Source organism: Eumetopias jubatus, unplaced genomic scaffold, assembly GCF_037043125.1.
Source record: "Eumetopias jubatus isolate StellerSeaLion01/CBP00866 unplaced genomic scaffold, mEumJub1_p1.0 scaffold_5, whole genome shotgun sequence".
Taxonomy (NCBI): domain Eukaryota; kingdom Metazoa; phylum Chordata; class Mammalia; order Carnivora; family Otariidae; genus Eumetopias; species Eumetopias jubatus.
In genome coordinates, this window is record NW_028274811.1 from 50087313 (window position 1) to 50110226 (window position 22914).

Below are 22914 nucleotides of genomic sequence, written 5' to 3' on the forward strand. Positions count from 1 at the left end.
TGTGAAACATAAGGTGACCTTTGGTTTATTATTGTCTAATTATAAGCCTGAGGGGGTTCTGCCATATGTCACTGGAAGTTGTTTTTCCCCAGATTTTTCACTAGATCACAGGTCCTCTCTGACCTGATTGTTTGTAGTAAAGATCCCTGAGGCAGTTTCTAAACTACAAAAAAAAAAAAGATAATTTAATTTGGTTTAATTGTGTTTCATAAGATCCTTGAACACAGGCTAAATACTAACCTGATTCTAAGAAGTCTTAGGTTGGATAAGTGTGTGTTGAATCAAAATGTGGCCCTATTCCATCCCTGGCGCAGTGATCAGCATGTATGCATGATAGACTAACCTTCATAAGCATCTAAAGTACATGGAGTCTATTTTCTTTTTTTTTAAATTTTTTAAAAGATTTTATTATTTGAGAGGAGAGAATGAGAGAGAGCACGAGAGGGAAGAGGGTCAGAGGGAGAAGCAGACTCCCTGCTGAGCAGGGAGTCCGATGTGGGACTCGATCCCGGGACTCCAGGATCATGACCTGAGCTGAAGGTAGTTGGTTAACCAACTGAGCCACCCAGGCGCCCTGGAGTCTGTTTCCATTTTTATTTTTATGTTCTCAATTTAATAATCCAACAATGAGAGAGAGAGCAACCACTACTTACTGGTGTTATCATTGGTAAAACATTTTCCAAGCATTCCTTACTATCATTCCCTTTGGTAGATGATTTTTCAAATGTAACAAATATCTTCTTAGCAAAATATTTTAAAAAATTAAAAATGGTGAGTTCCTTAAGATCAGAGACTTGTTTCTTGTTGTCAGGATAGCAAAAGATCTAAAAACTGAATTATAACAAAAACCACCACCCCAGTCCCAGCCCACCTCTGAGAGGGACAAGCAACATGGGACAGCTCTAAAGAAGCTCTAAACCAAAGATTTTGAAAACTGAACTCACATTGGAACCATGACTCATAGAAAGTGAGACAGAAGTTGAAGTCCAAATATAGATTATATATATGTATGTATGTAAAGACATTCTTTACAGGGTTTTAGTAGGATCCAAGCTCTCACAACCCATAATATAAGATTCAAAATATGTAGGTTACAACTCAAAATTACTTGATGTGATGGGCTGAATACTGATGTTCCCCCCTCAACTCATATGTTGAAATCCTCTCAAGGTGATGGTATCTGAAAGTGGGGCCTTCAGGAGGTAATGCTTTTACGAGAGAGGTTGGAGAAAGCTCCCTTGTCCCCTGACTGCTGTGTGAGGTTGTAGTGAGGAGATGGGTCTATTAAACAGGAAAAAGGCCCTCACCACACATCAAATCTGCCAGCAATTGGATAAATTCTTTTCCTGTTATCAAGTAGTGACTCTTTCCTCTGTTACCTTATTCTGCTACCGAGTGAGCTTTTTTGCTCCAAATGATGTATTTTCAGTTCCAAAATGTCTATTTAGCTCTATATTTTCGTTTCTATTTCTCTGCTAAGAACCATCTTTCATTCATGTCAAAAGCGCTAACCTTTAACTTATGGCCTATAGTTATAACAGCTGGTAAAAACATTGTCTGATAATTTCAATACATATGTCATCTCAGGGTGACATCTATTGATTATCTTTTCACTTTAAGAATTGAGGACATTTGGGGCGCCTGGGTGGCTCAGTCGTTAAGCATCTGCCTTCGGCTCAGGTCATGATCCCAGAGTCCTGGGATCGAGCCCCTCATCGGGCTCCCTGCTCAGCAGGAAGCCTGCTTCTCCCTCTCCCACTCCCCCTGCTTGTGTTTCCTCTCTCTCTGTGTCTCTCTCTGTCAAATAAATAAAATCTTAAAAAAAAAAAAAAAGAATTGAGGACTTTTATCTGGTTCTTTATTATGTCAAGTGTTTTTGTCCATTCAGGCTGCTATAACAAAAATATCATAGACTGGCATTTAAACTTTAAACAACAGAAATTTATTTCTTATAGTTCTGGAGCTGGAAATCCAAGATCATGATACTAGCCAATTCGGTTTCTGGTGAAGACTGTCTTCCTTGCTTGTAGATGGCCAAGTTAAACCCAAAGGAAGAGAAGGGAAATCAGAACATCAAAATCATTAATTAGGGGTGCCTGGGTGGCTCAGTCGTTAAGCGTCTGCCTTTGGCTCAGGTCATGATTCCGGAGTCCTGGGATCGGGCCCTACATGGGGCTCCCTGCTCTGCGGGAGGCCTGCTTCTCCCTCTCCCACTCCCCCTGCTTGTGTTCCTTCTCTCGCTGTGTCTGTCAAATAAATAAAATCTTTTAAAAAAATCATTAATTAAATAGAAAACAAATAGGGGCACTTGGGTGGCTCAGTCGTTAAGGGTCTGCCTTCGGCTCAGGTCATGATCCCAGGGTCCTGGGATAGAGCCCTGCATTGGGCTCCCTGCTCGGCAGAAGGCCTGCCTTTCCCTCTTCCACCACCTCTGCTTGTGTTCCCTCTCTTGCTGTCTCTCTCTCTGTCAAATAAATAAATAAATAAATAAATAAATAAATAAATCTTAAAAAAAAAGGGTAGAAAACAAATAGGGACACCTGCGTGGCTCAGTTGGTTAAGCATTCAGGTGTTGACCTCAGGGTTGAGTTCAAGCATTGAGCTCCACGCAGGGCATGGAGCCTACTTCAAACAAACAAACCAAATACATTTTTTTTTTATTTTTTATTTTTTTATTTTTTATTTTTTTTATTTAAAAAAATTTTTTTAAGATTTTATTTATTTGAGAGAGAGAATGAGAGATAGAGAGCACGAGAGGGAAGAGGGTCAGAGGGAGAAGCAGACTCCCTGCCGAGCAGGGAGCCCGATGCGGGACTCGATCCCGGGACTCCAGGATCATGACCTGAGCCGAAGGCAGTCGCTTAACCAACTGAGCCACCCAGGCGCCCCCAAATACATTTTTTTTAAAGATTTTATTTATGAGAGAGAGCACGAGGGGAGGGAGGGGCAGAGGGAGAGGGAGAAACAGACTCCCTGCTGAGCAGGGAGCCAGACATGGGGCTCAATCCTAGGACCCAGGAATCATGACCTGAGCCAAAGGCAGATGCTTAACTGACTGAGCCAACGTGCCACCCCACCAAATACATTTTGATAAACTAATAACATTGATAACATTCTTCTGAGATTGATCATGGAAGAAAAAGATATTAAAAAGGAGAAAGGGGACATGCATTACGGATCTTTCAACTATTAAAAAGATCATCAAGGGATATTAAGAACTTTATGCCACTAAATTTGCAAAATTTGAGACGTTTAAATTCCTACAACACACACAAACACACATGCACACGCATTAGCACACACACATATTAGTAATACTAGCCCAAGAAGAAATAAAAAATCTTAATATTTATATTTATATAATTTTTAAACTGTTAATTGTGTACCAAAAAATCTTAAAAAAAAAAAACCTTCTTTCCTCCCAACCAAACAAAATAAACTCCACCTCAAGTGGCTTTCCTAGCAAATTCTTAAAAGTTTGTAGAGAGGGGTGCCTGGGTGACTCAGTTGGTTAAACTTCCAACTCTTAATCTCAGTTCAGGTCTCCATCTCATGGTTGTGAATTCAAGCCCTGCGTTGGGCTCCATGCTCAGCGTAGAGCCTATCAAAAAATAAAATAAATAAATAAACAAACAAACAAATAAGTTAAAAGTTTGTAGAGAAGAAAAACTGGTCACTGATAATGTTTTAAGTGTTTGGTAACAGACTAATCATTAAAGTGCTGGATGTTAGAAGATAAATGAGCAATGATTCCAAAATCACTTTGAATAATTTTTTTACCCCATTCAGGTAATCAATCAATCTGCCAATTGAGCAAAACATATTTCGGATATATAAGGACTCAAGAATTTTAGTGACACACATCTTTTTAGGATGTTACTTAGGGAGGTACTCTAGCAAAATGAGGGCAAAAACAAAGAAAGAAGAGGACTCAGGAAAGACTACCCAATCCAGGGGACTGGCACAGTAGCATTTTGTCAAAATACATGTATCTTTATACAAAAAAAAAACCACTAAACTAAATGTATGTAAACCAAAATGTCAACGTTTTTCTGAATGGTCAGATATCAGATGAATTATTTTATTTTTGTTTCAGTGTATTTTTATTTATTTTTTTAAGATTTTATTTTTAAGTAATTTCTACACCCAACATGGGCTTAAATTTACAACCTGGAGATCAAGAGTTGCAAGCTCTATGGACTGAGCCAGCCAAGTGCCCCCCTCTGTATATTTTTAAAATATTGATTTTAAAATATTGTATTATTTTTGTAATTGGAATTTATAAATGTTACTTTTATTTTTTTAATATTTATTTATTTGACAGATAGACACAGCGAGAGAGGGAACACAAGCAGGGGGAGTGGGAGAGGGAGAAGCAGGCTTCCCGCGGAGCAGGGAGCCTGATGCGGGGCTCGATCCCAGGACCCTGGGATCATGACCTGAGCTGAAGGCAGACACCTAACGACTGAGCCACCCAGGCGCCCCTATAAATGTTACTTTTAGAGAAAAAAAAAATCACTGCTCTTGGGGCACCTGTGTGGCTCAGTTAGTTAAGCTTAGTCTGCCTTCAATTCAGGTCATGATCCCAGAGTCCTGGGATCAAGCAGGCTCAGCAGGGAGCCTGCTTCTCCTCTCCCTCTGTCCCCCATTCGTGCTTGCTCTCTCTCTCTCAAATAAATAAATAGAATCTTCAAAAAAATAAAGGAGTTACAGGAATGTAATGTGCAGCGTGGTGACAATCGTCAATAATACTGTATTGCATATTTGAAAGTTGTTACGAGAGATCTTAAAAGTTCTCATCATAAGGGCGCCTGGGTAGCTCAGTCAGTTAAGCGTCTGCCTTTGGCTCAGGTCATGGTCCCAGGGTCCTGGGATCGAGCCCCGCATCAGGCTCTCTGCTCAATGGGAAGCCTGCTTTTCCCTTTCCCACTCCCCCTGCTTGTGTTCCCTCTCTCACTGTTTCTCTCTCCATCAAATAAATAAATAAATAAATAAATAAATAAAATCTTTAAAAAAAAGTTCTCATCATAGAAAAAAATTGTTACTATGTATGGTGATTGGTGTTAACTTACTATGATAATCTTTTCACAATATATACAAATATTGAATCATTATACTATACACATGAAACTAATATAACATTATGTATCAATTATATCTCAACAAAAAGACATCAGTAAGCCAAATCTAATTCAACCAATACAGAAGAGTAGATTAAAGAAAATGTGGTCTTTTTTTTTTTAAGATTTATTTATTCACTTATCGAAGAGAGAGAGCACACAAGCCGGGGGAGCTGCAGGGAGAGGGAGAAGCAGGCTCCCCTCGGAGCAAGGAGCCCAATGTGGGACTCAATTCCAGGACCCTGGAATCATGACTTTAGCTGAAGGCAGATGCTTAACAGACTGAGCCACCTAGGTGTCCAGAAAATGTGGCCTTTATTAAATACTGAGACTTTAAGAACTTTTTTTACCTTTATTTTTAATTTAATTTTAATTTTTTTGAAGATTTTATTTATTTATTTATTTAGAGAGAGGGAGGGCATAGGGGCAAGGGTAGAAGGGGATGGGAAGGGACAAGCAGACTCCCCGCTGAGGTTGGAGCCTGAAACATGGGGCTCCATCTCAGGATCTTGAGATCATGACCTGAGCCAAAACCAAGTGTCAGACGCTTAACTAACTGAGCCACCCAGACATCTCCCCCCCCTTTTTTTTTACCTTTAAACATAAAGAAGTTAGTTATTAGTTTTGTCTCCAGGAAGAAAGAAAGAAAGAGGGAAAAAGTGACCATCAGGATATGGAATTCAAATACTCTGAGCCCTTGGTGAATTTCCCATTGTAGCTACAGTTCTCCCACCCGCCTCTCAGGCCCCTGCCAATCCATGAAGTCCCCCAGAGAGATCTATACAAAGGGAACAAGTTCAGACAAATGTATATATACTGTTATCACCTACTGAGACTTTGCCCTAGGCAAGCTGAACTAGACTGAAGTAAGAATCAGCTGGGCCACCCATTCACAAAGAAGGTGACCCCAGGTCAACTCACCATGCTAGCTGCATGGAATTTCAAGAGAAGAGCACTAGAAGGAGCCAGTGTCCAAGAAGATTTCTTTTAAGAAATAGAATGCAAGTAGGGGCTCCAAGGTGGCTTAGTACCCCCTGCTCATATGTGCTCTCTCTCTCTCTCTCAAATAAATAAATAAATCTTTTTAAAAAATAGAATACAAATAGACAAAGGACAAATTTTGACTCTTCTGCTTCTTAACAGTAAACATTTTATTGCCCAACATGTTGGACCAATGCATTTCCTTATACTGAACCCACCTCTAGCAACACTTCTCATTCTTGAGGGTAGAGTGAAGAACTTTGAGCATTTCATAGTGGAAAGAGGGAGAGGGAGAGAGAAGCATACTCCCCACTGAGCAAGGAGCCTGTTGCTGGGCTCTATCCCAGGACCCCGAGATCATGACCTGAGCCAAAGGCAGACGCTTAACTAACTGAGCCACCCAGGTGCCCCAACATGTATTGTTCTAATTAAAAAAAAAAAAAACACTACCTCCCTTTATATTGGTCTTAACATTGTATTGTGTATGAAGTATTTTGTTAAAACCCTGCTAGGTACCTAGTTGAGTGTTAGGCCAAGAGGGTTATGAATGAAACAGCACAATTTATTCTCCCAGGAAAGGGAGACTGGGTGGTTGGGAAACAAGGATTGGGAGAGATTTTTAATCCTTTTGTAACTTCTGAATTTTGAATTACATGCATGTATTCAAAAGTTTCTTCATCATCAAAAAATGTATTTTCATCAAAATAAAAAAGTATAGGTGATCCTCTTGTTCAAGGTTTTTCTTGTAAAATGCTATGGTTTAACAAATAATGGAAATAATTAGGTATTAGAAAGACTGTTTAAGTCTTGGTATGCCTTTTTTTAAACATTTATTCATTCATTCATTCATTCATTCAGGTAATCTCTGCACCCAACGTGGGGCTCCAACTCATGACCTGGAGATCAAGAGTTGCATACTCCTCCAACTGAGCCAGCCTCGTGCCCCATTGGTATGCCTTTTTTTTTTTTAAAACACTCTTCTTATGCTTCAATTTAGCCTTCATTAAAATTTCTACATCATGAGTTTCTACTAAAGAATAAACAAGGTAAAATTGCTGAAAGTTCACTTTATACTGAAAAGCATTATTCACAGTTAAGTTATGGCTGAGGAGTGTTAGGAACTGAATGTTTGTGTCCCCAGCCTCCGCAGTTTTTATGTTGAAATCCTAACCCTCAACATTGATGGTAGGTGCTTGGGTCATGAGGGTAGAGTGCTCATAATGGAATTATAAAAGGGACCTCAGGGAGCTCTCTTGCCCTTCCACCATGTGAAGACTCAGCAAGAAGATGGTCATCTGTGACCCAGGAAGCTGGTCTTCACTAGACACCGAATCTGTTGGCACCTTGATCTTAGACTTCCCAATGTCCAGAACTGTGAGAAATAACTTTGTTGTTTAAACTACCCAATCTATGGTATTGTGTTATAACAGTTAAACAGACTAAGTAAGATAAGGGGCAATGTGGAGAAGTAAGAAGAACTTGGGAGTCAAACAGACTAGAATCATCATTCATTGGTTAGGTGATCTTGGACAAGTTTCTTAGTCTCCAGAATGTAACTCACTGCAATGTTATCAAGAGGGTGGGGATTACTTTTTTCACTACTGTGTCCTCAGCCCCTAGAATTGGTCTGACATTAAGTCAGTGCTCAACAGAGGTTTTTTGAGGAAATCTCTTCATGCTTTAGTTTCTTCATTGGTAAATTATGGAAAATTTGGTCTGTAATGCAAGAAAGTTTTAGAGCTTGGCCATGTGGCTGCTACCTTCTTAGGAACCTCACAGTAATGACAGTTGTTTATCATGAAATTATTCCCAGAGGTGAATAAATGTCCTTTTCAAAGTGGACTGGCAGGGACTTCTGGCCATGGTGGGGTGAAGAGGTTGGCAAGTGCTCTTTCCCACAAACAACTAAGCAAAATGGTCAGAACCAGCCATTTTAAGGCTCTGGGAAAAAGCCAAACAAAATGAGAAGTGCTTAATTATGAAACCTGCTGAATTGCAAGAGCAGTGTGAGTCTGTGCGGTTCTCGGCTGAGGCTGTCCCCATTCCCATCCTCCCCCTTGCTCCAACGGCAATGATGTCCTACCAGGTGGAGCTGGCTGTGGAATGCTGAACTATTGTAGTAGAGAGAAATGAATAACCACTGCAACAGGAGAGGATTTCCCTTGTTAATTTCCCTTTCTGATTCCCGTGCCTTTATGTGCAGCTCCTGTAGAGAATACATGGTGTCCCCAGAGTCCAGCTCCTACAGGGTACATGGTTGTCCACCATCATGCTCTGCAGCACGGATAGCTTCTTCACTACCCGAATCCTGCATAGCATGTTATGTCAGCATATAAAAGCCTTGAATGTCAGTACAATCAACCAACCTGAACTAAGTGACATTTACAGAATACTCCATGCAACTACAACAGAATACACATTTTTTCAAGTACACATAGAACAATTTCCAGGACAGAACATATGTTAGGCTGTAAAACGTGTCTCAATATATTTAAGAGACCTGAAATCATTCATAGTATGTTTTCCAACAACGAGAATTAAATTATAAATCAGTAACAAAAAGAAATTTATAGTATAGTGCTTCTGGTGAGACATTTAGCTCTGAATAGCTTTTCTGAACACTCTAAAAAGAGTATTCCCTACAGTGCTTAGAGGAAAATATATAGCACTAAATGGTAATATTAGAAAACAAAAAGTCTCAAATCAATAATGGAAGTTTCTGCTTTAAAAAACCAGAAAATAAGAGCGGATCAACTGCAAAGCAGGCAGAAGTGAGAAAATGATAAAATCAGTATGGAAATCTATAAAACAAAAAACAGAAACAAATTAGAGAAAATCAATAAAACTAAAAGATGCTTCTTTGAAAAGATCAACAAAACTGATAAACCTTTAGCCAAACTGACAAAGAAAAACGAGAAGGCATAAATTAACAATATCAGGATTGAAAGAACATTAATACTAACCTTTCAGAAATTGTAAGGATGAGAAGGATTATTTGAACACCTTTTTGATAAACAAATGATAAAACTTAGATGAAATGGATAAATTCCCCAAAAGATAAAAACTAACATAACTATTTTAAGAGGTAGAAAATCTGAATAGACCTATAAGAAATAAAAATTTAACTAGGTAATGAAAAATATTCCCATAAAGAAAAGCCTGAACTAATGTAACATTGTATGTTAACTATTCTTCAATTAGAAAGAAAGAAGAAAGAAGAAAGAAGAAAGAAAGAAAGAAAGAAAGAAAGAAAGAAAGAAAGAAAGAAAGAAAGAAGGAAAAAGAAAGAAAAAAAGAAAGAAAGAAAGAAAAAAGGAAAGAAAGAAAGAGAAAAGGAAAGAAAGAAAATCCCAGGGGCAGTTGGCTTCACAGGTGAATTCTAATTAAAGAAGAAATATGTCATTCATACATAACTCCTTCACAAAATAGAGAAAGAAGGAATACTTCCCAATTCATGCAACGAGGCCAGTATTATCTTGACATCACAGCCAGACAGATAAATACATTGTGAAAAAAGAAAACCAAAAACCAATATCCCTCATAAAAAAAATCCTTAACAAAGTATCAGCAAGCCAAATCTAGCAACATACAAAAAGGATTACATAACATGACCAAGTGGAATTTATCCTAGAAATACCATGATCATCTCAGTAGATGGAGAAAAAAGCATTTAAAAAATCCAGCATCCATTCATGGTGAAAACTTTCAATAATTTAGGAATGTAATAGAACTTTCCTCGCCTAATAAAAAGTCTCTTAATAAAACCAAGCTAACCTCATACTTAATGGTGAATGACTGATTGCTTCTTCCAAGGATCAGGAATAAGACAAGGATGTCTGTTCTCATCAGTTCTACTCAACATTGTACTGGAGGCTCTAGTGAGGGCATTAAGAAAAGAAAATATAAAAGCATACATCTTAGAAGGAAAAAAAAAGAAATAAAATTACTCTTATTGACAGATGACATGATCTTGTATATAGAAAATAGAGAGTTGGGATGCCTGGGTGGATTAGTCTGTTAAGCATCTGTCTTCGGCTCAGGTCATGATCCCAGGGTCCTAGTATCAAGTGTCTCATTGGGCTCCTTGCCCAGCAGAGAGCCTGTTTCTCCTTCTGCCTTCCGCTCCCCAGCCCCCGCTTGTGCTCTCTCGCTCTCTCTCTCTGACAAATAAATAAATAAATCCTTAAAAAAAAAAGAAAATTGAAAGTAATCAACAAAAAAACCTATTAAACAAGTTTAGCAAGGTCTCAAGAACATATAAAAATAATTTTATATCTATATACCAACAAAGAACAGTCCAAAAATGAAATTAAGAAAACCATCCTATTTCCAGTAACATCAAAAAGAATAAAATACTTTGAAATACATTTTATTTTATTTATTTTTTAAAGATTTTATTTATTTATTTGACAGAGAGAGACAGTGAGAGAAGGAACACAAGCAAGGGGAGTAGGAGAGGGAGAAGCAGGCTTCCCGCAGAGCAGGGAGCCCGATGCGGGGCTCGATCCCAGGACCCTGGGATCATGACCTGAGCCGAAGGCAGACGCTTAACGACGGAGCCACCCAGGCGCCCATGAAATACATTTTAAAAGAAGTACAAAAACACTACAAAACACTGCTGAGAGAAAGTGACGAAGATCTAAATAAATGGAGAGAAATTCTAGGTTCATGGAATGGAAATCTCAGGATTGTTAAAATGACAATTTCTCCAAAACTGACATATGGAGTCAGTGCCATCCTTATCACAATCCCAGCAGGTTTTTTTTGTTTTTGCTTTTGTTTTTGTAGAAATGTATAAGCTGATCCTAAAGTTTACAAGGAAGTGAAAAGGACATAGAATAGTTAAAAGACTTTTGGAAAAGAAGAAGAAATTTGGATGGCTCACACTACTCAATTTCAAAACTTATTATGAATATAGTAATTAAAACAGTGTGGTATGTAGATGAGTAGAACAGAATTTAGAGTTCAGAATAAATCCTTCAACTTATGGTCAATTGAATTCTGACGAAGTTGCTCAGATAATGCAATGGGGAATGGATAGTCCTTTCAGCAAATGGGGTTAAAACAATTTGATATATGAAGAAGAAGAAGAAGGAGAAGAGGCAAAGGAGGAACAGTGAAGAGAACAATGACCCTTACCTAACACAACACATAAAATTTAACTAAGGATCCATCAGATACCTAAATGTAAGAGATAAAACTAAAAGTTTCCAGAAAAAAAAAAAAGGAAATCTTTGTGGGGTGCCCAGAAGGCGTGTGGGACTCTTGATTTTGGGGTCATGAGTTCAAGTCCCATGTTGGGTGTAGAGACTACTTAAAAAAAAAAAAAAGGAAAAAGGAGAAAGGAGAAAAAGAAAATCTTTGTGAACTTGGGAGAAGCAAAGATTTCTTTGATGTGACAATAAAAACATAAAAAATAAAAGAAAACATTGATAATTTGGATTTCATCAGAATAAAAAACTTTTACTCTTTAAAAGACGCTATTAAGGGGCACCTAGGTGGCTCAGTCAGTTAAGCATTTGCCTTCCGCTCAGGTTGTGATCCCAGGGTCCTGGGATGGAGCCCTGCTCAGCAGGGAGCCTGCTTCTCCTTTTCCCTCTGCTTCTGCTCTCTTGCTCTCTCTCTGTCAAATAAATAAATAAGATCTTTAGCAAAAAAAAGACACTATAAAAAATTAAAACACAAGTTACAGATGAAGAAGAAATATTTGCGAGTCATGTCTGATAATAGATTTGTATCCAGAATCATGAAGAACTCCTTCAACTCTTTGAAAAGAGACAAATGACCTCATTAAAATATGATGAAAGATTTGACTATTGGAATAGATGTATCATCAAAGAAGATATGTGAATGGCTAATTAGCTCATTGTAAGTTGTTCAACATTATTAGTATTAGAGCAATCAAAATTAAAACCATGATGAAATACCAGTACAAACACACTAGAATGGCTATAATAAAAAAGATTGATAATACTAAGTGTTGATAAAGATATGGAACATTTGTAACTCTCATAAATTGCTAATAGGAATATAAAATGGTACAGCCTCTTTAGAAAACAGTTTGCCACTTTCTTGAAAAGTTAAACAAACTAACCATATGAGCCAGCTATTCTACTCTGAGATATCTACCCAAAAGAAATAGATTTATACATGAATGTTCATCGTAGCCTTATTCATAATAGCTCCAAACTGGAAACAACCCAAATGTCCATCAACTGTTGAGCAAATCAACAAAATACTGAATATTCATACAACACTATTTGTATTTGGCACTAAAAAGGAATAAAACTATTGATACATGCTCCAATATGCATGAACCTCAATAACACTAGGCTTGGTGATAGAAGTTAAATACTCATGATCATGTATTGTATAACTACATTTGTATATAATTTCCAAAAAAAGCCAAATGTACAGAAACAGAAAGCAGATCATTGATTGCCAAAAACTGGGGAATCACTGGAGTTGATTTACCTTATTGGCAACACTCTTTTTTTTTTTAATTTTATTTATTTATTTGACAGAGAGAGAGAGAGCACAAGCAGGGGGCGCGGCAGAGGGAGAGGGGAGAAGCAGGTTCCCACTGAGCAGGGAGCCCAATGTGGGCCTCAATCACAGGACTCTGTGATCATGACCTGAGCCAAAGGCAGACGCTCAACTAACTGAGACACCCAGGCACCCTGGCAACATTCTTTTAAAAAAATATTTATTTATTTATTTATTTTTAAGATTTTATTTATTTATTTGACAGAGAGACACAGCAAGAGAGAGAACACAAACAGGGGGAGTGGGAGAGGGAGAAGCAGGCTTCCCGCCGAGCAGGGAGCTCGATGTGGGGCTCAATCGCAGAACACTGGGATCATGACCTGAGCCGAAGGCAGACGCCTAACGACTGAGCCACCCAGGCACCCCTTAAAAAATATTTATTTATTTTAGATAGAGAGAGAGAGGAAGACAGTGCACACAGTGGGTGGGGAAGTGGGCGGGGCAGCAGAAACCAAGAGTCAGATGCTTTACTGACTGAGCCACCCAGGTGCCCCTTGGCAACAATCTTGAGATGGTCTATGAATGTCTCCAGCTAGAGTTTCCAGAATTGCTCTGGTCAATTCCTTTCCTAAGATTTCTATGTGCAATTCTGCCCAAAATTCTATTAAATATCGTAGTTGTCTTCGTACATACTTTTGTTTTCTTAGAGTAGCCAAAGTCTATTCTAAATATGTCCTAGTCATACTTCTTCCAAAGATTTGGTTGTGCACTTGCACTTCATGAAATAACCTTGCCATCATTGCCTATACTTTCCCTTCTGTTTAAGCTATCTAGAGTAATTTTTAGTCATTAAAAAAATTAATGCCAAATGATAAGTTTTCAGAATCAGCTCACTAGAGACATCATGAACTAACGGAGAGTTCTGGATTCTGAAAGAAGAGGGTGATGTGGTTAAGCACAGGAAAGACTAAGAATTTCTGCCTCATTTCTGGAAGAGTCCTATTTCAAAGCACTCTACACATGAACACATACGTACACACACATAGTGCATTCATGCATGCAAAGCTCTCCACTTCTAATCCCTTCTAGTTATTAACCTTTCTCCCAGGAGCGCCTGGGTGGCTCAGTCGTTAAGCATCTGTCTTCTGCTCAGGTCATGATCCCAGGGTCCTGGGATCGAGCCCCGCATGAGGCTCCCTGCTCCGCGGGAAGCCTGCTTCTCCCTCTCCCACTCCCCCTGCTTGTGTCCCCTCTCTCGCTGTGTCTTTCTCTGTCAAATAAATAAATAAAATAAAATAAAATAAAATAAAATAAAATAAAATAAAATAAAAAACCTTCCTCCCAGTGCTTTCTTGCTGTATTCAGTCTACAATCAGTGCTCTTCCTTCAAAGATAGGGCTACTTAAAGATCTTTCCTTACTTGATGGTACTTCTAAATTATTCTCTGTCAAAATTTCCTTTAAAATTCCGTAGAGTAGATTCATTGGAGATCTCATTTGTTCAAAAAGCAAAACAAGACCAAAGGCACCACAGCCTCTTGTAAGTACAATCCACACTCATCTACATAGCTTCACAGATTAAACATTTTCTTCCTGTGGCTAGACTCCTAAAGCTGCTCCCTCCAGAGTCCAATTCCAGGTTCTAGATCCAAGAATTGCATATGATTTTAATGTATATCTTTCTTTTTTTGTTGTTGTTAATATATTTACTGGAGTTTATCTTTCTTATTTTTGGTTTCTGGTTTGCTGTTATAGTCCTGAACCTATGTGAGGAGGCTTCTCTGCACCGAAAGTTTGTCACTGCTTGTCTTACTGTTTTAGGAGGTGTTGGTAGGCAGATGAAACCAAGAAGCCTATGTGATGAAGAAATATCTGCAAATGGGGGGCCATGAGGTTGGAGACAGAACATGGCATAAAGGTTGGGTTTCTAAAGCTTATCTGAAAACTCTCCCAGGGTGGAGTGGTTTGGCATTGGCCAAAACGGCAGGGCTGGGACAGGCCCAGGGTTGGGAAGTTTTGCTGGAAGATTCACAGAGGAATCAAGAGAAGTGAGGCTGTGCACTTTGCTTCTCTAAACTGGTTCATACAGTTTTTGTCTCAATAGTCACATTATATCTACCAATGGGCACATCTTGTCCCTGATTCTGTCATCTCTACAGAATGTGATACTTTTCAGCATTCTTTCCTCCCCATGCCTCACTTTTTCCTAATTAGGATTTTTTCCTCCTTTAGGTTTGGTGACTACACCCCCTCCCCTTTATGTGCTGCCTTGATTTTGTTTTTGGTTGTTTGTTATTTGTATCCCTTTAATGTTACCCACTGTGCCTCCTCTACATATGTGCCTGGCATAACTGTATCTCCTTTCAAGCTTAAGTCACATACTGTATCTTAGTTCTAGATATTTTCTCTCAACTTCATTGCAGAAACTTGTCCGTAATGGACCTCAATATTTGTTTGCTCATTCCTCTCAAAGCTGCCTTTCCTTCCTATTTTTGGTCCTAAGTTATGACACTATTACACAATCCCCCAGGCCAGAAACAAATTCCTCCGTCTGCCTTACCATCAACAGTAGCTTAGTAAATGTACTGAGTACTGCTCTTATGACCTTCTAAACCAGGGGTTCTGAAAGTGGGGTTCTCAGGTCAGCAGCAGCAGCAGCACTTGGGAACTTGTTAGAAATTTAAATTTTCAGGCCCCACTCCAGACCTACTTGGGAGGAAGCCAGCAGTCTGTTTTAACATTCCCTCTAGGTGACTTTGATGTATACTGAAGTCAGAGGACAGCTATTCTAGACTTGTGACTGTTAATTTTAGGGATCCATGGTTGGGCTTCATAAGGACCAAAAAAACACCTGTAATTGTGTCTAAAACTGAGTGTATGCCCATTTATATTTTTTCCAAGTGGATAGCCTTTATTCATTTTATTTTCAAATGGGTCAGTCCTTCCCAAAGTTGGGACTATTCCTTGCTTTCTGATTACCTCCACTTACCCTTTGATCCAGTTCTTTTGCCTCTAGTATCCACCCTTTTCTCTTTTTCTTTCTTTCTTTCTCTTTCTTTCTTTCCTTCTTTTCTTTTTTTCTTTTTTTAGCATTTTTTATTTATTTGAGAGAGACAGAGAGAGTGAGAGCACAAGCAGAGGTGAGGGGCAGAAGGAGAGGGAGAAGCAGACTCCCAGCTGAGCAGGGAGCCTGACGTGGGGCTCCATCCCAGAACCCTGGGATCATGACCTGAGCTGCAGGCAGGTGGCTTAACTGACCGAGCTACGCAGGCTTCCCTAGTCACCACCCTTTTCAATGTATCTTCATGTTGCAGTGACGACAATCATTCTAAAACATGAACCTCATCATGGTCATTCTCCTGCTCAAAGGTCTTCAATGGCTCTCAATAGTGTATAAAGTGTATAATAAAGTAACCTCTTACCATAACAAATAGCACCTTTCATCAAATCTTATTCTTTCTCATGTATCTCTAACCATCCTTTGGTCTAGCAAGAATAAATTTTGAATATTCTGAACCTCAGTTGGGCTCACATACCTCTCTGCATTTGTATATTCCTCATACTCAGTCTGGAATGCCCTTCATTGCCTACCCCCCTCTCCCCCAGCCTGGCTAATTCCTGTTTATTTAAAATTCAGCACAAGCAACAATTCTCCTAGAAAGGCTTCCATTAGGACTAACTTTAAGTGGCCCTCCTATATACTCCCAATTTTGTCTATGCTTATCCCTCTGGTAGTAGTTCTCAAACTTCACTTAGGACGCCTTTACACTCTCAGAAATTATTGAGGACCCTGAGAGATTTATGGGATATCTATCCACGTTTATCACATTAGAAATTAGAAACTATTTAAAAACCTATTATATATTAATGTAAATGATGTTTTTATGATAAAATGATATTTTCCAAAAAAGAATTTGAGAAGAGTGGCATTGTTTTACATTTTTCAAAACTCTTTAATGTCTGGCTTAATAGAAGACAGCTGGATTCTCATATCTGTGCATTCAATCTGTTGTGATATATTTTGTTGAAACGTACAAAGAAAATCTGGTCTCACACAGATAAGGAGTTGGAAAAGGGAAAACTATTTTCATAGCCTTTCTAGATAATTCTAGATATTCTTCTTTGTTACCACACCAAACCTGACATATGGTAGTTTCTTAGAGTGCTGTTGCAATGTAGACTGAATTGGAAACTGTATCAATTAACTTTTTGTATTCTGCTACATTAAAATCCATGAGTCTATCTACCACTTTGATGACTCATTTGATTTTGTAATAGCATGCATTGGCTATTTTGAAAATAGTTGTTGGTTGAGTTGTAGAGATCTTTCAAATGTTCCCATATCTCATTATATAATGTCAAAAAATACATGTGTTAATATCACTGGTATTTTTTAGCGGAAAAGTACTGTAAAGCTGCAGCTTAAGGGGGTGTATACAAATTTTACAAAATTTGTATTTTTGTGTGAATACTCAGTCACACAAGTGCATTTTCTGGAGACAACCATCTTACTTGGGCATGCAACGTAAGTACTTACCATTTCTCTCCACACATTAAAAAGATGTGTATGCTAGTGTGAACATTTAATGAAATGAATAATTTTTACCCCTTTGTCAAGGGCATTCTTAGATTGGCTTATTGAAACAATTTTAAATTTTGTATGCTATGATTGCAAGGAGGTAAAGAATACAAAATATTAGTGCAGTTTGGCACCAGTGCCTTGATTCTTCCTAAGGTGCAGCAGTTTAATCTAGTATTGCTTTTACACGAGGAGTGCAAATGCCAACAAAGTGAAGAAGGTCAGCAAAGTCTTAGCATTGTACTGAAAATTGTTTTGGGGGCGCCTGGGTAGCTCTGTCATTACAACAAATGTTGGAGAGGTTGTGGAGAAAGGGGAACCCTCTTACACTGTTGGTGGGAATGCAAGTTGGTACAGCCACTTTGGAAAACAGTGTGGAAGTGCCTCAGAAAATTAAAAATAGAGCTACCCTATGACCCAGCAATTGCACTACTGTCTATTTACCCCAAAGACACAGATGTAGTGAAAAGAAGGGCCATATGTACCCCAGTGTTCATAGCAGCAATGTCCGCAATAGCCAAACTGTGGAAAGAGCCGAGATGCCCTTCAACAGATGAATGGATAAAGAAGATGTGGTCCATATATACAATGGAATATTACTCAGTCATCAGAGAGGACGAATCCCCAACTTTTACATCAACATGGATGGGACTGGAGGAGATTATGCTAAGTGAAATAAGTCAAGCAGAGAAAGTCAGTTATATGGTTTCACTTATTTGTGGAACATAAGGAATAGCAGGGAGGACATTAGGAGAAGGAAGGGAAAAATGAAGGGGGGGAATTGGAGAGACGAACCATGAGAGACTATGGACTCTGAGAAACAAACTGAAGGTTTTAGAGGGGAGGGGGTGGGGGGATGGGTTAGCCTGGTGATGGGTATTAAAGAGGGCACGTACTGCATGGAGCACTGGGTGTTATACGCAAACAATGAATCGTGGATCACTACATCAAAAACTAATGATGTATGGTGACTAACACAACATAATAAAATAAAATTTAAAAAAAAGGATACTGAAAAAAAAAAAAAGCACATCTGCCTTCAGCTCAGGTCATGATCCCAGGGCCCCGGAATCGAGCCCCACATCGGGCTCCATGCTCTGCGGGAAGCCTGCTTCTCCCTCTCCCACTCCCCCTGCTTGTGTTCCCTCTCTCATTGTCTCTCTCTCTCTGTCGAATAAATAAATAAAATCTTGAAAGAAAGAAAGAAAGAAAGAAAGAAAGAAAGAAAGAAAGAAAGAAAGAAAGAAAGAAAGAAAGAAAAGAAAGGAAGAAAGAAAGAAAGAAAGAAAGAAAGAAAGAAAGAAAGAAAGAAAAGAAAAGAAAAGAAAAGAAAAGAAAAGAAAAGAAAAGAAAAGAAAAGAAAAGAAAAGAAAAAAGAAAAGAAAAGAAAAGAAAGAAAAGAAAAGAAAAAAGAGAAAGAAAGAAAGGGCCTCCAGGACCCTCAGCAGGGTTCTGGGGATGGCATTTTGGGAGCAGCTGCTCAGTAGCACATACTTAGTTGTCCCTCAATAGGTTGCAAGTTCTATGTGGACCGTCTGTAGCTGTCTTTTATGTGCCCTTGTCTAACAGTGTCTGGAACGTAAGGCTCAATAAATATTAGTATCTGCGAAATGAGCGACTAAATGACAAGTTATAAACAACGACCGCATAGTCTTCATTTTACTGCCTCCTTTCTTAATTCAATCAGAAATTAAACGTTTTCTAAATTTTTCCTTTTTTTTTTTAAATTAGGACTTGGCCAATGTTTTCAATAGTTGGGGCGGGGAAGCGGCCTGCATGTGGTCACGACGCGCCACAGTTTGGTGAAGCATTAACCTGCGATGCCCGAGAGTCATTCCTCCTTCCCAGCCCCGCACCAACAGGCCAGGCCTCTTGGTTCCCCAGTTCTACCTAGATTTAACAACAGTAAGAGCTGGGTCTCCTACGTTTTTCGGAGTACTGAAATTTAATTCAGTTGAAGCGGGGCGGGGGGGGGGGCGGGAATCGATAAAAATCCCCACGGGGAGAACACTGACAAGAGTTACGGCTGGAAGACCCTGGAGCCCCAGGCTACAGCCTCCTCCGACCCGCCGAGTTGCCGGGGCGACGCTTCCGGCCGGCGCGCGCAGCCCTGGGAGCAGGGGAGTTGTGGAATGGGCGGCTAGACCTGCCCACCGCCGTGAATTTGCCAGCGGGAGCGCGCTCGCGGCCGCGCGTTCTTCGCCTTCCCGGCTGCGTCGCTGACGCGTCGTAGACGTTGGGGAGCGGAGGACAGCAGCAGCGGGTCGGGATGAACAGCGGCGGCGGCTTCGGTTTGGCTTTAGGCTTCGGCCTTACCCCTACGGCGGTGATTCAGGTGACCAATCTGTCGTCGGCGGTGACCAGCGAGCAGATGCGGACGCTTTTTTCCTTCCTAGGAGAAATCGAGGAGCTGCGGCTTTACCCCCCAGAGTAAGTGCTCGAGCACGGCTGGGGGAGGGGCGCGGGCGCCATAGAGACCTCGGGCACCGAGGCGTGGGGGAGAGCGCGGACGGGGGCGCGCGGTGCCCGTCACGTGACCGCCGGGCTTACCTTGGTGCCCATGTTTGATTAGGGCACCCAGGCGCGGCGCCCGGAGGTCCTGCTCTCCTTGTTAGTTAGACTGTGGGGGTTAACCTCTGCACCGAGCCCTTAGAATTTAGAGAAGTTGTTTTTTCGTGCATCCCGGATTTTTGGTCTCCGTCGGGTCTTCGTATTCAGTGCCTCCCCCTTTTCCTTTTTCTTCCCGAACTTAAGATGGCCGCAGGTGGGCCCGGAATAGTCCTCATGGCAAACGCCTGTTAGCGTTTTTGCAATGTGAAAATCGCAGAGACCGCGCCGGAGGAACTGTCCACTTGTTAGGGTCTTAGTGTCAGGCCGTTGTTACTGATTGGAAAGCCTGCGGCTCATGGCAGATTGGAATTAGGGCTGTAGTTGTTCCCCAGGGCGGTGTTCACAAATTGAGCATCTTCTTGGTGAATCTGACCGAGCCCATCCATATTGTTAAAAGATCATGTCTATTCGCCCTTTTGGCAGCGGATTAAAATTTCCGCTTTGAAGGTCACACTGTCCTAAGCCTTTCATAAAAAGTATTAGTCGGTGCAGGATTATCCCTGCTGGACGCTTTAAAAGTCTGTCTCTATTTGAAAAGTCTACAACTCGCGGCGACTTCCCAAGTACTGTATTTTGAAGTAAGATTTCCCTTGTATAGTACTGTCTACTCAAAATTTGTAAGGAGTTTGTGGGTTCACTTTATTACACATACTTTTTTTAAGATAGAGCTTAGAATCTTAAAATCCTCAGTATTTTGTTCATTATGTCAGAATCCTTTGAAGGAAGAGCTAGCAGTTGCCCAGGTTTTTTTTCTTTCAAAAAAAAAAAATCTGTATTTGACTTTTTGGTTTATTTCATAACGATGCATGTAGACCTGTTTTCTTTCGGTTTCTATCTGTAAGTACATCGCATTGCCACAGCATAGATACTGATTGGTAAAGTTTAGTGTTGGATTTTTAAATTTTACTTTTTAAATTTTCTTTTCCTCTCCTTTTGTTTTGAAATATGTAATGTATACGAAAAAGTTGAAAGAATAGCACCCACGTTTCCTTCACCTGTATTCCTTCTTTGCCAGTTGTCTCCCCCCTATACTTAAACTCCCTCTTTCCTTCCTTCCTTTTCAAATAGTTGCAGACACCGTGACTGTTTATTCCTTAACACTTAAGTATGTATCTCGTCAGAAGAGGTACATTGTTCTACATTACCACAATACTATTAACATGTTTAAGAAATTTAACATTGATAATGTATAACAAGTAGTTCATATTCAAATTTTCCCAGTTATTATAATCATGAGTTTTTTCTTTTTCTTTTTTTGGTCTAGAATATAATCAGAAACCACCCATTTTATTTGATTGTTACCTCCTTTAATCCAGAACAGTCCCCTGTCACCTTTTTAAACTTTTTTTTTAAAGATTTTATTTATTTATTTGAGAGAGAGAGAATGAGAGATAGAGAAGACGAGAGGGAAGAGAGTCAGAGGGAGAAGCAGACTCCCTGCCGAGCAGGGAGCCCGATGTGGGACTCCATCCCAGGACTCCAGGATCATGACCTGAGCTGAAGGCAGGTGCTTAACCAACTGAGCCACCCAGGCACCCTCCCCTGTCACCTTTTTAAAAGTCTTTCATTACATTGACATTTTGTCTTGTAGTTTGTTTTGTAGAATGATTCTTAATCTGGGCTTTTATAGATTATTTCTACATGATTAGGTTCAGATAATACATTTTTGTCAAGAATACTTCATAAGTGCATGTATATACATATTTATTGACCAGCTGCGGCATTTATAGTTTGAATATCTTTTTTAACTTTTGAAAATGCTTTCTGCTGTCTCTTCATTTCAGCATTCAGAACGTTTTTTTATTAATTGAGAAGTGTTTGGGAGAGGGCTGTACCCTTAAGAATTGGAATCAAGCAGTAAAATATTTTGTATATGAACCTTTGTAAACTAACCTTGCTTTCAAGGTTGTGGTAATAAGGTGTCTGGTAGAAGAAGTATATCACAGAATATTATTCAATGCCAACATAATACCACTTTCATAGTTAAAACCAGGGTATGGGTGGCAGTATGCTGCCAGTTATTATCTGACACTTAATAATGGGCTGTTTTTTGAAATCAGATGTTAATTAGTTGGAGTTTAAAAGTCAAAGAGACTAAAAAGCTATTTACTTAAACATGGTGGAGTTAGTATGTCACAAACTGTAATACATTATGCAAAATTGTAACATAAACATAGCACATATGGGCCTTTCAAAATTCTTAATCAGTTTTTCCTTAAGTGTAATCCCTTATTACTGTTTTTCAGAAATATTGCCATGCTTTACTAACAGCGTGTTTTCTGCTCTGTGGTGAAGTTGTCATAACCTGGTTTTTATATTAAAGCTGTATTTGCAAATTTAAGCTGAAATGGATAACAGTGCAATAGTAGTAGTTGTATTGAAGACAGATAACTGTTTTGTAGTGTCTCGGAAATAGTACTTTATGATTCATGTTTGGAAACTGAGTAGAATTTCATTTGTTTTAAATTTGGAAATACATTTCTTTAAAAGAATGTGAAAACAGTTTCTCATTAACATTTTAAGAATTTGCTAATATGAAAATTCACATTTTAAATTTAACTCAGAATGAGGCTGTGATTCAGTTTCTTAGTTTTTAAACATCAGTAATTAGTGTGAACATTAATTATATATCTTAAAAATTCTTTTTTTAAAAATTTTTTAAAAAGATTTTATTTATTTATTTTGACACAGAGAGACACAGTGAGAGAAGGAACACAAGCAGGGGGGAGTGGAAGAGGGAGAAGCAGGCTTCCCGCGGAGCAGGGAACCCGGTGTGGGGCTCGAACCGAGGACCCTGAGATCATGACCTGAACGGAAGGCAGATGCTTAATGACTGAACCACCCAGGCGCCCCTATGTTAAAAATTCTTAATTGTGCTCTTTTTTTGTGTGCTGCCGGATGATAAATACCCAGAATTTTTGTTTTCACTTGTTGCACAACAAATGAATATCATGTTGTGAAAACCTTTTTACGGCAGTAAGAAACTTTTTGTAGTTTTTTAGTCACTTTTTTTTTTTTTTTAAGGTATACTGTACATACAGAAAAGTGTATGGATAAAAATACAGTTTGATGAATTTCCACAAAGTGAACACCTGTGTAATCAGCACCCACATCAGGCTTATCTGCACCCTAGCATTTT

The 22914-nt window shown here is 39.3% G+C and overlaps 1 protein-coding gene across 2 annotated transcripts in view; it reads left to right on the forward strand.

Moving 5' to 3' along the window:
* Nucleotides 1-19287: 19287 nt before the first annotated feature.
* The window catches only part of SREK1 (splicing regulatory glutamic acid and lysine rich protein 1), a 41174-nt gene continuing 37547 nt past the window's right edge, over nt 19288-22914 (forward strand). The window contains exon 1 of one of the 2 annotated variants that reach the window (XM_088023330.1): nt 19288-19595. In XM_088023330.1, coding sequence (XP_087879456.1) covers nt 19435-19595 — 161 coding nt within the window. In that variant the 5' untranslated portion in view covers nt 19288-19434. The remainder of the gene's footprint in view (nt 19596-22914) is intronic. The other variant, XM_028123856.2, reaches the window with a different exon arrangement.